The 15,673-nt window shown below is 43.4% G+C and overlaps 1 protein-coding gene across 2 annotated transcripts in view; it reads left to right on the forward strand.

The window, feature by feature from the left end:
- usp43 (ubiquitin specific peptidase 43) overlaps nucleotides 1-15,673 on the forward strand; it is a 361,500-nt gene that overhangs the window by 206,138 nt on the left and 139,689 nt on the right. For both annotated transcript variants that reach the window (XM_033044012.1, XM_033044011.1), the window contains exons 5-6: nucleotides 1,831-1,966; nucleotides 4,967-5,102. In XM_033044012.1, coding sequence (XP_032899903.1) covers nucleotides 1,831-1,966; nucleotides 4,967-5,102 — 272 coding nt within the window. The remainder of the gene's footprint in view (nucleotides 1-1,830; nucleotides 1,967-4,966; nucleotides 5,103-15,673) is intronic.

The raw sequence follows: 15,673 nt of genomic DNA on the forward strand, positions 1-15,673 counted from the left end.
CTGGCAAATCTTCTTGTGCAGTGCCCACGGGACTCATTGTGGAACCATGTATAAACCATTAGAAATGAACTGGGGCTTCTTATCCTAATTTAGGTTTAAGTTTATTATTGTCATGTGTACCAAGGTACAATGAAAAACCTTGGTTGGTATGCTATCCAAAGATCAGATATGCCACACAGTACAATTAGTTCATCTCAAGTACCATAGATCAAGCAAAGGCGAAGATGCTCTCATCATCATAGCACATCAGTTCCATAGATAGTCCAATGTCCACAATAGAATAGAGGGGATTCAGACAGGACCCTAACTTATGAAAGGAACTTTCACAAGCCTGAGAATAGACGGGAAGAAGCTGTTCCTGAGACTGGTGGTACGTTCTTTCAAGCGCCTGTACCTGCTGTTGGATGGGAGCAGGGAGAGGAAGGAATGTCTAGGGTGGGTCAAGTGTTTGATTATATTGGCTGCTTTTCTGAGGCAGCACAAAGTGAAGATGGAGGCGATGATGGGAATCCCCCAGGGAAATGCTGGAGAACCACACAGTTATCCAGGCAGCAACTCTGGAGAAAAAGAATGGGTGACATTTCTGGTCGGGACCCTTCTTCAGATGCTTCAGGAGGCTTTGGTTATGTTGACTGCTTTTCCGAAGCAGCGTGCAGTGTAGATGGAGCCAATGGTGGGAGGTCTGGTCTGTGTGATGCACTAGGCTACATCTACAACTTGGGGTGTTGGGCAGAGCTGTTCCCAAGCCAAGCTGTGATTAACCTGTGCTTTCTGTGTTGTATCTGTAGAAGTTTGAAAGAGAGTTTGAGAATTTGTGGCACCTCACATCCTCAATAGAAAGGACAGAATGTTTGTGTACATTAAGTGATATCACAAGGAACACAAGTGACATGGGAGATACATTTTCCCCTACAAATTAGGTGGAGAGGAACAACACCTCAATTTTACTTGGGCACCTTACAACCCAATGGTGTGAATATTGATTTATCTAATTTCAAGTGACCACTGCTTTCCCTCTCTCCCCGCGCCCTCCCTCCCCCACCCTAGTCATCCTACTAGTTCTAATGTTCTCACCCCTGTATCCCTTCATTATCACCTCTTCCCCAGCCAACAATGGACCATTGTGGACTTTACCTTTCCTTGGTCATCTGTTACCGACACTGATTTGTTCTGGCGTTTTCCCTCCTCCAGTCTCCATCCCCACTCTACTGTCAGTCTGAAGAGGGGTTCCAACCCGAAATGTCACGTATCTCTTTTCTCCATAGATGCTGCCTGACCAGCTGAGTTACGCCAGCATTTGCTGTCTATCTTCAGAGAGTAGCATTGTTGCTTGCTCGCATATGGACCTGTGAGGTTTCTGTATCAACAGTTATTAATGTTGCCGTGTGGTCTGAGAGAGTCTGTCCCATTAAGTTCATCTTGTGGATCAACTCAATGCTGCATACGTGTGTGTATGTGCATGGATGTGTGTGTGTATATATGTATATATGTATCTATGTATGTATGTGTATATATATATATAGGTGTGTGTGTGTGTATATATATATGTATATGTATCTATGTATGTATGTGTATAAATATATAGGTGTGTGTGTATATATATGTATATATGTGTGCATATAGATGTATATTTACATATATATGTAAACACATTCACACACAAACACACACACACATGCATACATACACAAAATCAAACAATAATAGTGCAAAAAGACAAAATCAATGCCCCCAATTCTATGTAGTTCAGAGCTTATTTGGAGGTTATAGTATGTGTGTGTGCACGCGTGCATTCAGCTTGCTTTATGAATGACTTCTGTTTACTTTTAGGGCTTTGAATGTAATCTTGGTTTTCCACTCGAAGAATCAACGATATCTACGGATAGGTCTTGCAGTCCCACTGCTTGGAAATGTTGCTGCACTTCGCAAAATGGTGGCAGATGAGGGCAAAGTGACTCCAGATCAGGTAAAGCAAAGTCTGAGCCCAACGTAAACAATGGTATTAATTACTGTCCAGCCTAACTATTATTGTTGGACGAGTGTATTCATATAGCAAATCAATTCCTACCTCAACAAAAACCTGGACCCACTGCAGTTCGCTTACCGCCACAACAGGTCAACGGTGGATGCGATCTTGCTGGCCCTCCACTCCGCTCTGGACCACTTGGACAACAAAAACTCATATGTCAGGCTGTTATTCATTGAATACAGCTTGGCATTTAATACCATCATCCCCACCAAACTGGTTACCAAACTCGCAGAACTGGGTTTCTGCACATCCCTCTGCAATTGGATCCTCGACTTCCTCATCCACAGACCACAGTCTGTCCGCATTGGTGGAAATGTGTCATCCTCGATAAGTCAGCACGGGAGCACCTCAAGGCTGCGTGCTCAGCCCCCTGCTGTACTCACTCTATACTCATGACTAGTGCAAACTCCATTTTCAAGTTCGCCGATTACATCACGGTTGTGGGACGTATCACTGATGGTGACGAGTCAGAGTATAGAAGTGAGATTGACCGATTGACCAAATGGTGCCAGCACAATAACCTGGCTCTCAGCACCAGCAAAACCAAGGAACTGATTGTGGACTTTGGAAGGGGTAGGATAGGGACCCATAATCCCGTTTATATCAATGGTACGATGGTGGAAAGGGTCAAGAAATTCAAATTCCTGGGCGTGCATATTTCCGAAGATCTTTCCTGGTCCCAGCACACTGATGCAATTATAAAGAAAGCACATCAGTGCCTCTACTTCCTGAGAAGATTACAGAGAGTTAGTATGTCAAGGAGGACTCTCTCGAACTTCTACAGGTGCACAGTAGAGAGCATGCTGGTTGCATCGTGGCTTGGTTCAGCAACTTGAATGTCCAGGAGCGGAAAAGAATGCGGAAAGTTGTGACCACTGCCCAGTCCATTATCGGCTCTGACCTCCCCACCATCAAAGGGATCTATCGCAGTCGCTGCCTCAGAAAGGCTGCCAACATCATCAAGGACACACACCATCCTGGCCACACACTCATCTCTCCGCTGCCACCAGGCAGAAGGTACAGGAGCCTGAAATCTGGTACATCCAGGTTCAGGAACAGCTTCTTCCCCACAGCCATCAGACTATTAAACTCGCCATCAAACAGACTCTGAACTATAACAAGCCTATTGCACTTTATCTGTTTATTTATGTGTATATATATGGTCTTTGGTATATAGACACACTGAAGTGTTCTGTACTTATGCTTACAATATTCTATTGTGCTGCAGCAAGCAAGAATTTCATTGTCCTATCTGGGACACTTGACAATAAACTCTCTTGACTTGACTTGACTTCCATGTGCTTTTCTAAAATCCTCTTAAAAACCATATTGTATCTGTGTTAATAATTTACTAAGGCCCAGTTGATAATCATAATGAGGAGAGAATAACATTAATGAACAGGTTGAACTTGACGAGTGACACCATCATTGCCTGTTGATCACTTTCTGTTGGTGGATGAACAAAACTTGAAAAGTTGCTTTAATGCATCCTGTTGATAGTGACCAATCGTGTGAGGTGATGGGCAAATATATAGGGCTCGAGACACGGGGAACTGCAGGTTCGCAAATCTTTAGTGAAACACAATGTGCTGGAGTATCTCAGCAGGTCCGGCAGCATCTGTGGAGGGCATGGGCAGGCGATGTTTTGGGTCGGGACCCTTCTTCAGACCGCTAAGACGCTTAAGCTAGTGTGTAAGTGCAGATATAGAGGACTGTACATTCCTGGCATCAGCTTAAATTGAGATCAATTATGCAAAATGTCACTGGTTCCATCAGTATTCAGATGCCACCTTAACAAAGAAGAATATGGCTGTTTGACTATTATTCTGCACTGTCATCCACATTTATGTAAGGGCAGTGATGAAATTTGGAAGTGAATGCTTAGATCAAGTTTCACTGTTGACCAGGTTATTGATGAATAGACTTCATTTGATAGTGCTTTTGTTGGTCTTCCTTCACTTTATTAACGATAACATTCAAGAAGGCGCCAGAGCCTGGCGGCGCTTTGCTTGCTGGTCCAGAAGAGGATCTGCTATAATACATTACATTCGCTCCACTCTTTTAAATCTTTATCTGTACAGTGTGGATGGCTCAACTCTAATCGTGTATAGTTTAGTTTAGTTTAGAGATGCAGCCTGAAAACAGACCCTTTGGCCCACTGAGTCCAGGCCAACCAGTGATCACCCGTACACTAGTTTTATCGTACACAATAGGGGCAATTTACGGAAGCCAATTAAGCTACAAAACTGCACCTTTTTGGAATGTGGGTGGAAGCCGGAGCACCCGGAGAAAACCCACGTGGTCACAGGGAGAACGTACATACTACTTTGCTTTGTCTTTTCTTTGACTGGATAAGACAACACTAAAGCTTTTCACTGTCCCTTAGAACATGTGACAAGGATAATAAACTAAAGTAAACTAAATACATATATAAAAACCAAATCAAAGATATATTAGTAGTGCATTTCCCCTTGGTTTGTAAGTGAATGCATTTGTCACATGTGACAAGTGACTTAATGCTGGGGTAATGAAGGAGGCTTAAAGAAGGGTTTGAATATGAGAATTGTAGGAATAGATAATTTTCAGACGACCACTATTTGAATAACTCAATCATTAACAAAATGAGTGGCACTTTACAGAGGCATGGTGGACCATGATGGGATGATCTAAACTCAAAAGTGCTGGAGTAACTCAGTGGTTCAGGCAGCATCTCTGGAGAACATGGATAGGTGATGTTTTGGGTCGGGACCCACCTTCAGCGTGAAGAAGTATCCCGTCCCGAAACGTCACCTATCCATGTTCTCCAGAGATGCTGCTTGACCCGTTGAGTTACTCCAGCACTTTGTGTCTTTTTGTGTAAAACCAGCATCTGCAGTTCCTTGTTTCTGAGCTTCCTTGAATAACCTTCTGAGCAAGATTTCTTTATTATTTTTCCAGGTAATTTTAACAGAGATTTACACCAATGGGTTTGAGCGCTCCTTCTCAGATGAGGAAGATTTGAACACGATTGGCGAAGGCGACAGTGTGTATGCGTTTCAGGCCCCGTTTGTCCGCGGCCATGCTCAACATTCAGGTGTGTGACGCAATCAAATTTGTTCAGCTGTTAATGTGATTCTGTTTTTTATTGTTTTATGCTTAATATATTCTGTTTTAATATGCACGACAATTACGTATGGCAACACTGGGCCAATTGATGGCTACACTGGGCCAATAACCAATTGATGCATAATTGGTTATGGCAACTGTAACTGAAGTAAGGCGATGTTTTATTCAATTTGTCCTTTTCATCCGCCCCCTTCTCCACAGAGGAGGCAAACAGTTTGGGGCTATGTTGCCTTTATGCCCATGCCTTGCATAACACATATTATGTTCCTTTACACGTACTTACACGCACTAAATTAAGGGTCTGAAGAAAGGTTCCAACCTGAAACGTCACCCATCCTTTAATCTCCAGAGATGCTGCCTGACCCGCTGAGTTATTCCAGCACTTTGTGTCTGTCATTTGTATAAACTAGCATCTACAGTTACTTTCTACACAAAAACATTAATGTCATTTTTTTCCACAAATCTCTATAATATTTGTTGACAATTGTGATACCGGAAAGTAGATTGGGAGCTCTTTGCAGCTTAAGTGACATTTGATTCCAATCCTTTAGTTTAGTTAAGTTTAGAGATACAGTACAGAAACAGGCCCTTCGGCCCACAGAGAACCAGTGAACCCCGCATGATAACACTATCCTAAACGAGGGACAATTTTTACATTTATACAAATTAACCTACAAACCTGCACGTCATTGGAGTGTGGGAGGAAACGGAACTGCTCGGAGAAAACCCACGCAGGTCACGGGGAGACGTACAAACTCCGTACAGACAGCACCCGTAGTCACGGGTCGTAAGTGCGAAAAGGCAGCAACTCTACCACTGCACCACCATGCTGCCCTAAGTATTTCAGTATTTTTATACAGGACTCTGTGTGTATTTTGGAAGTGATCATAAGAGAGTTTGCATTGCACTGATGCTGTGTTGAGCTGTTACCAGTGACCACACATCACATTAGTGTGAGTTGCCACAAAATGTATCTAGCACCTGCAGCACAAATCCAGACCTGAGAATCTGTCTTCAGATTAACACTAATTTATTCTTTAAATCTGAAGCTAATTGCAAAATTGTTTGTCGAAGTGTAAGCGAATCTATGTAGACAATGATAGCTTGTTAAATAAAAGGATATCCAAGTGACTTTATTGTCAATAGACACAAAGTGCTGGAGTAACTCAGCAGGTCAGGCAGCATCACTAGAGAACATGGATAGGTGACGTTTTGTACCGTGACCCTTCAGACAATGATAGCTCATTGTTTTAGTTTGATATCCACAGTTGAACTGATGTGTAAGTCCAAAGTCGCTATATCGTATGAGAATTCACAATTAGTAACGTTGACCACTTAGGCAAATCTTTAATAAAAAGTGAAGTGTTTTACAGTTCATGTGTGGATTCATGCAGGCCTGGATTAGTTTAAATCTTCAATGAGATCTTTCCTGCTGTTTGTGTTCCTGGTCAATGCATTACATTTCCCTTGTTAATTTATTGTATTTCAAATGAATGTGTGTTTGGTAAAGCTGACAGCAAATGCATGCTTTCGGTTAAACTTGAGGATGTGTGTTTGCCGTGGTAATACTGGCTGAGTCTGTGCTTAAACACGGCCCATGCTCACATATTATAAATCCAACATCTGTTTTCTTTCCTTAACAAGGCATCAATCATAGATACAGAGTACTGAATAGATCAAGACTGCCATTTGCAGTTTGCAAAAAACTGTCAATCTTATCCACAATACAATGACCCCCTGCGGCGACCAGCGTTCACGAAAGGCTTCCATAGCCCCCGTGGACACTGCAAGATCCTTCTCCAGGGACATGTAGTACGGATGTAGGCTCAGAAGTGGGGCAGGCAGTCGACTCTGGCAGAACCCTCGGCTGCCTGCTGCCTGGACCCGTGAATGGCCATCAGAGCAAACCGACAGGGAGATCCCCCGCTCCCCCCCCCCCCCCCCCTCCCCCCCCTCCCCCCCCCCCTCACTAAATATCAAAATTGTGGGGCTGAAAAGCAACCAGCCCATTCAGAGCCAAACATCAGTTAGGTGCCGCAGAGTAAACAAAGATGCACCATGGTTTAAATTTGAAGGCACTGGCATTGAAAATTCATGAAGGACAAGCTGCTTGTCTGGAATTATTCAGTCCCTTCACGTTAAACAATTGGGGGTGTAGCTGAGGATAAACGCATGTTGTGTGGATTAATTTTGTGGATAATTATATAATACGTCTGGAAATACTTTGGTATTTAAGCATTGGAAAGAATGACTAATGCAAGGTGCTTTAAGAAAATAAATAATTGGTTTAAGATACATTTGTAATCTAAAAAAAAAATTGAGATGAACATAAATTATACGGGACACTTGTTCACATTTAGAACATTATATATAAAGGGGTGTCATCACTTGAATGGACTGCAGGTAAGAGGCCGGCAATCATTTCTGAAGCCTTTGCATGACAGGGTGCCATGGCAACGGTCGGGTCCTTTAATGTGAATGGTCAAGTCGGCGCCATCAACAATGTGCCTGCAAAAGAAAAGAGAAATACATTTATATTATGCTGCATTGACCATTGGAGGTCTAAAATGTAGCGATTTTAACTTCAGCCCTTTTTCTGCTATGCATTTGTCAGTATTGATTCTAAACAAATTGCACGGTTTTATAAATGCTTCCAGCACCATGTGTAAATTATTATACAATGTTTTTCTTTGTAATTGGAAGCCATTTAATGTTTCCACACAAATATTGCTGTTGCAAGCAGCTTGGCACAATTAGAGAGTTACATAGTGAAGAGAGAGTTAATCAGTTCAAGAAGTCTGTTCTTTCAAAGAGCGATAGAATTATCCCCAGTGCCCTGCTCCTAACCCCTATCTTTGATTCTTTTGTCAATGATCTTGAAGCCATGCCTACCTTTTATTATTTGCAAGCATGGAAATGCTTTTGTGTGCATTTACTCTATCTGAATCTTTTGTAATTGCGATGGGCTCTTAAGACTCGGAGCTAATAAAGAAGTTCCATTCAAGTAAGATGTTTACCACACAGGTGCCAGGCAGTGATATTTTTCAAGAGACTTTCTAACTATCTATCCTAGATGCTTAGTTTAGTTTCGAGATTCAGTGTGGAAACAGACCTCTCGGCTCACCGAGTCCTCACCGACCAGCGATCCCCATACCTTAGCACAATCCTACTCACTAGGGACAATTTACAATTTCACAGAAGCCAATTAGCCTACGCCTTTGTAGTGTGGGAGGAAACTGGAGCACCCGGAAAAACCCCACGCGATCACGGGGAGAACATACAAACTCCTTTCAGACAGCTCCCGTAGTCAGGATCGAACCCGGGTCTCTAGCGCTGTCAGGCAGCAAATCTAACGCTGCGTTAGAGTGCAGCCCCAATGTTCCGTGGCTTTATCAGAATTGGACTTACTTGTCAATAGTAGGGCCAGGAATTTAAATGCCACAAAGTTTCCCATTTCTATCAAAGTGGAAGGAATGTCTGAAGCCATTTATGTTGCAACACCTCTGCAATTTTGTTCTTAGAAACGCTCTGGGAAACAGTGGTGCTGGCAAATGCTCAAAGGGACACAAAATGCTGGAGTAACTCAGCAGGACAAGCAGCATCTCTGGAGAGAAGGAATGGGTGACGTTTCGGGTTGAGACCCTTCTTCAGACTTGCAATTGTGGGAGTGGGTGGATGGCTTGAATTTTATTATTACAAAGTACAGACATTCTTGAGTATATTTATTAATTGGCAGAGTGTGATGCTGAGCATGTATTGATGGTGTGTTGTGGACAGCTGAACAGTGTCGCACGTCCCACTGGCCATGGGTTTTGATGGCTGAGTTTGGCTAACATGGGTCATTGTGCGGTGGATGATGCATTAGTGGTTCATTGTGGTATCAGGTGATATAGCCAGCCCACCTGAATGATGACGTGAAGTGGGTGAGGGGTAATTGTGGTGAAATAATGTCAATGGTCCAGGTTGCTGGTCACTATGGAGACAAGAGGAAAGACATGGGGTTTGCTAGAATTATTGAGTATTTGAGTCAGGATGTCATGATGCAGTTTTGTTCGGCCATATTTGGAGTATCGCCTGCAGGTCTGATCGTCCCATTACAGGAGGGATGAGGAGGGTTTGGAGAGGGTACAGAAGAGGTTTACCAGAATGCTGCTTGGATTAGGTGGCATGAGCTACAAGGAGAGGTTGTATAGACTACGATTGTTTTTGCTGGAATGCCAGAGGTTGAGGAGAGATCTGTCGGAAGTATATAGAAGAGACACATAGATAGGGTTGGCAATCAGAACCTTTTCTCAGGGTGGAAATATCAAATACTAGAGGGTGTAGCTTTCAGGAGAGAGGGGCAAAATTTAAAGGAGATGTGAGGGGCAAGTATTCTTCTACTCGGAGTGGTGGGTACCTGGACCACACTGCCAGGGGCTATGGTGGAGGTAGGTACAATAGGGGCATTAAAGAAGCTTTTAGATAGTCACATGGATATGCAGGGAATAGAGGGATATGGATTATGTGCTGGAAAATGAGATTAGTTTATCCTGGCGTCATGTCTGGAATTGACATTGTGGGCCAAAGGGCCTGATGTTGTGTTATAATTTTCTATGCTCTATGTTCTATGAAAGCTCCTGTATCTTCTGGCTGTGCAAGGCCTCTATGGCTGGTCGCCCCATGGCCTTCTCATTACCAACCGACCATGACAACCGGAGCATCACTGCCAGGATTACATTGCAATAACTATAGTTAAGTGGCGTGTCTTGTGTTTCAGGTTGATGATGCTTCAAGTATTAGGGTCAACCATTCCATCACTAATAATGACCATTTATCTTTAGTTTAGTTTAGAGATACAGCGCGGAAACTTTGTTCCACCGAGTCCGTGCCGACCAGCAATCCCTGCCCACTAACACTATCCTGCATACCAGGGACAATACACAATTTTACCAAGCCAATTAGCCTTCAACCTTGAACTTCTTTGGAGTGTGGGAGGAAACCAGAGATCCCAGAGGAAACCCACACAGGTCATGGGGAGAACGTACAATCTCCATGCAGACATCACCCATAGTCAGGATCAAACCCAGACTCTGGTGCTGTCAGGCAGTAACTCTACCGCTGCACCACCATGCCTTCTCTCCTGACATCAATTACTCCTGGTCCACTGGCTGGGATTCCTGAGAACTACACAGAAATACATCTGATATTTTGCTGTTCATTTTATAATGCTGTTGTTAACCCATTCACCTGAAATAGGTCTGTGCCTGGTGAAATGGCCGATTTGAGGGATTCCAGGAGATTACATAGAGCATTACTCCACAGATATTGCAAGGTTTAAATAATTGTTTGGTAGTGTGTTTGGTTCTGCTCACTATTCTCCTTGAAGGGCTAGGCTTAACGAGCACTCCATTCCCAAGAATGGCCTCCAAGGGCCTTCTCGGAACAGAGGTGCTCTTTTGCGTTAGAAAATAAAAGATTGCAGGAATATGGAGTGGCCAGTTATACATGAAGGCAATTCATTTCACTGAGACGAGGTTGAAAGAAATAATGACGGCTGTGAAGTCGAAACAAAAAACAATTGTGAACAAATGATACAAAAGCCACATGGATGGTTCAAATTTAAATATTAATGGAGAGATTTTGATTGAAAGTATTTGAAATTCTAATCACTTTTATTTTATCTGGCTACTTTGCTAAAGCCAGATATTTTTCCCCTCTTTGGGCAATCAACATAAGAGATATAAACTGATCCCAAATGATATAGGTATATGGTGAACTCTCACTGACTGCAAACAACCTCACATCCATTACACACCAGTTATTGTCCCTTGTTCAAGATGAAACCATGTAGAGGGAATATAGTGTTATTGCTTTCTACGGTTGATTTTCAGGCACAGCGGTAGAGTTGCTGCCTTACAGCGCAGAGACCCGGGTTTGAATCTGACTTCAGGTGCTGTCTGTACGGAGTTTGTACGTTCACCCCGTGACCGCGTGGGTTTTCCCCGGGTGCTTCAATTTCCTCCCACACTCCAAAGACGTTCAGGCTTGTAGGTTAATTGGTTTTGGTATAAATTGTAAATTGTCCCTTGTGTGTGGGATAGGGCGAATATGTGGGATAGTGCTAGCATATGGGGTGATCGCTGGTCAGCATGGACTTGGTGGGCCAAAGGGCCTGCTTCCACGCTGTATTTCTAATGTAAAGTAAACTATACTAAAGATACAGGGACATGGTAAGATGCCATTGACTGCAAACACAATTACTAGATCACAGATCAGCTAACATCCCTTGTTGAAAATGAAAGCAGATCGAGGGAATATAGCCTCATTGCTTGCTAGGATTGATTTTCAGGCATACGTTATCTGTTCTGGAGAACATCATTCCTGGCTGTTCAAATCCGTCTTGGCTCTCTCATAGCCCTAATTGGTTTGGTTTCCCCTCTGGCTCAAAATTGTGTTGATTCCTCAGACTTTTGACAACTAAATGTGTATTTGGGTTGTTTTTTCAGCTACCAGCGAATTTGCAGCAGATGCTGAAAAATACTAAGCAACCCAAACAGATGTCTATTGTCTACATTATTCTGCAGCTTGCGATCGATTGTAGTACAGGAATACAACGTTGGAGAACGAATTGTAACACAGGAGAGGAATTAGTGGACATTATTTACATTATGCAGGATGGATTGGTTATAGAGTGTTTTTGACCGGGATCTAGAGGACCACTTGAAAATTACTTTGGAAATTGATAAGCAGGGGGAAAAAAAGCTGTTGTGGGTTTAAACAGTATAGTGGAAAAACTGTTTTCATGTAACCTACCCACAGTAATCTGATGCCATTGTCTTTTAAGAACATAGCTGCTATTTTAATTGTGGGTGTCCATTGAAATTCGCACGCAATTGATTCTATTGACATAGAACCATACACCACAGGAACCGGCCCTTCTGCCCACAATGTTTGTGCCAAACAAGATGCCAAGTTAAACTGATCTCATCTGCCTGCCTGTACATGATCCATATCCCTCTCCTTCCAGGTCTCTTTTGCTGTGAGTACCAGCTGTGCCACTCTAATTATATTCAGTATATAAAACAAATAGTTAGAAAGCATATAATAAATATTCTAATAAATAGTTAGAAAGACTCTATCCCTTACTCCCAATTCCTCCGTCTACGCCGCATCTGCACCCACGATGAGGTTTTCCATACCAGGTCATCGGAGATGTCCTAATTCTTTAGGAAACGGGGTTCCCCTCTTCCATTATAGATGAGGCCCTCAGTGGGGTCTCTTCGATAGACTGCAGCTCCGCTCTTGCTCCCCTTCCCATCATTCGTAACAAGGACAGAGTCGCTCTGGTCCTCACCTTTCACCCCATCAGCCGTCGCATACAGCATATAATCAGCCAACTTTTTTGCCACCTCCAATGGGATCCCACTACTGGCCACATCTTCCCATCTCCACCCCTTTCTGATTTACACAGAGACCGTTCCCTCCGCAACTCCCTGGTCAACTCGTCCCTTCTCACCCAAACCACCCCCTCCCCAGGTACTTTCCCCTGCAACCGCAGGAGATGCAACACCTGTCCCTTTATCCACCCCCTCGACTCCATCCAAGGACCCCGACAGTCTTTCCAGGTGAGGCAGAGGTTCACTTGCACCTGCTCCAACCTCATCTACTGTATCCGCTGTTCCAGGTGTCAACTTCTCTACATCGGTGAGACCAAGCACAGGCTCAGCGATCGTTTTACTGAACACCTCCGCTCAGTCCGCCTTAACCTACCTGATCTCCCGGTGGCTCAGCACTTCAACTCCCCCTCCCATTCCCAATCTGACCTTTCTGTTCTGGGCCTCCTCCATTGTCAGGGTGAGGCCCAGTGCAAATTGGAGGAACAGCACCTCATATTTCGCTTGGGTAGCTTACACCCCAGCGGTATGAACATTGACTTCTCTAACTTCAAATAGCCCTTGCTTTCCCTCTCTCTCCATCCCCTCCCCCTTCCCAGTTCTCCCACCAGTCTTATTGTCTGACGACATTCTATCTCTGTCCCGCCCCCTCTGCCGACACCAGTCTGAAGAAGGGTCTTTCGTTCCGAAATGTCACCCATTCCGTCACTCCAGAGATGCTGCCTGTCCTGCTGAGTTACTCCAGCATTTTGTGTCTACCTTTGATTTAAACCAGCATTTGCAGTTCTTTCCTACACATAGTTAGAAAGCATCCCGATTTAAGACAAGTTCTCCCAACAAATTGATACCAATCTTGCCCAACGCTCTGCTCCATGCTCCTTAGCTTACAGATGATATTGGGTTAAAAATACATCCTAGGCTTGCCCTTCAAAACAAATATTATGTTGGCATTTTGTTCGCGTAGGAAGAGCTTTGTATGTGTCTCAATTAGAACTTCTGCTTTTCAAATTCTTCATGTTCTGACGTATGCATTTTATTTCCTTTCTGAAATAAATCACTGAATGTAATTCTAGCTTTTAGCTAATTAAGGGAAAGAATGTATTTTTGAAAGAAGACTCTTATAGCTGACAACTTTGATAGATGAATATGAGAGTTGTGGAATTCAGTGCATAATGTTGAAAGTTGTATTGGCCTCTCAAGGGGTGTGGTAGAGCATTCAGAATGTTGTTTTTCCACCCAAGGTTGATGAAAAGATGCGGATGTGTAGATTTCACGATATCAATGGACCAGATACGTGTCTGTAGTGCGCACAGTTGATGTAACTACAGGGGTTGGAACTAAGGGCCAATTAACCGACAAACCTGCATGTCCTTGGGACGTGGGGGGGAACTCGAGCACCACGGAGGAAACCCACATGGCCACGGGCAGAATGTGCAAACTCCACACAGGCAGCACCCGAGGTTAAGGATCAAACCTGGGTCTCCAGCGCTGTGCGGCAGCAGCTCCACCTGCTGCGCCACCGTGCCGCCCTTTTTAAACATATATATTTATTCATCAAGAAATGGCCAGAATGGCACTGGGCCTGTACTTGCAGAGGTTTAGAAGGATGAGGGGATATTTGATTGAAACTTACCGAATAGTGAAAGGCCTGGATAGAGTGGATATGGATAGGGTGTTTCCATTAGTGGGAGAGTCGAGGACCAGAGACCATAGCCTCAGAGTAAAAGAAAAGAAATGAAGAGGAATTTCTTTAGTCAGATGGTGATGAATCCGTGGAATTCATTGCCACAGAAGGCTGTCGAGGCCAAGTCAATGGATATTTTTAAGGCAGAGATTGATAGATTCTTGATTAATAAAAATATCATGGATTATGGGGAGAAAGCAGGATAATGGGGTTGAGATGGCAAGATAGATCAGCCATGATTGAATGGTGGAGTAGACTTGATGGGCTGAACGGCCTAATTCTGCAACTATAAATTATGAACTTGGGAACTTATGAAAAATACAGTGTGTCGGTGAAATACAGCAACATTCAGTCCCTACCACATCCTCTCTGTCTCCATCCTGTCAAAATGCTTTCAAATTATAACAATGAAATTCATTTATATTAATGTTTTAGTTTGAAGGAGGAGAAGCATTTTTAATGTGCCCTTGGCAATGTGGAGTTACAGATAAAAGGAAACTAAAGCACAAAAATACCACGAGAGAACCTAACCATGATCAAACCATTTCAGCTCCTGCAACATATTTTAGTGTACAAACTTGATGTGTTGTCACAGAGGGGGGCTGTGAAGCAGTAACACATACTACTGAACGGGGTCCAAGACCACTGCAGAACCAGCATCACTGACAGTCAAGGTCACACCTCACGCCAGTGAATGCTGCAATCAATAACAAGTGTACAAGAGAGACACCAGACTCCCAAAAATAAAAATTAAATGCCACACTATATTGCACACAATTGAAATGTATAAACACGCACGTTGCAATTCCAATTGCGACTTTGATATTTTTCCTCTTCTTTCCTGCTTTTATGTCTTCCCTCCTAATGTACTGGACATGCTTTTGAATGTGATTGGTACAGTTGATCCCTTGAAATATTTTGTTTACTCCTTGAGCTCCGGGAATCAGGAGATTTATGTCGTGACGCAAATTGGCTCCATCTGCTTGGTCCTGAACAATGCCTTGTCACTGAAATGGCTTCAAAACCATCTCTCAATTTTAATCCAACTCTATAAATAAGATTCTGTCAACAGACACTGCGCCGCTTTAAACAAATAGGCAAGCTGTGAGTGACCCAAATGTTTAAATTCTGCCTTTTAGAAGATATCAGTGTGTTAGAGGAAAGATGTTGTCAAGCTGGAAAGACCGCAGAGAAGATTTGCGCGGATGTTGCCAGGACTTGAGGGCCTGAGCTGCAGGGAGAGGTTGAGCAGGCTCGGATTCTATTGCTTGGAGGATGATGAATAGATCGGGTAAATGCAGAGAGACTTTTGCCCTGAGTTGGGGAATTGAGAATCAGAGGACGTAGGTTTAAGGTGAGGGGGAAAAGATTTATTTGGGAACCTGAGGGGAAACTTTTTTTACACAAAGTGTGGTGAGTGCATAGAACAGGCTACCAGAGGAGGTAGTTGAGACGGGTATTATCGCAGCCTTTAAGAAA

The sequence above is a fragment of the Amblyraja radiata genome, chromosome 26 (genome assembly GCF_010909765.2).
Source record: "Amblyraja radiata isolate CabotCenter1 chromosome 26, sAmbRad1.1.pri, whole genome shotgun sequence".
NCBI lineage: Eukaryota > Metazoa > Chordata > Chondrichthyes > Rajiformes > Rajidae > Amblyraja > Amblyraja radiata.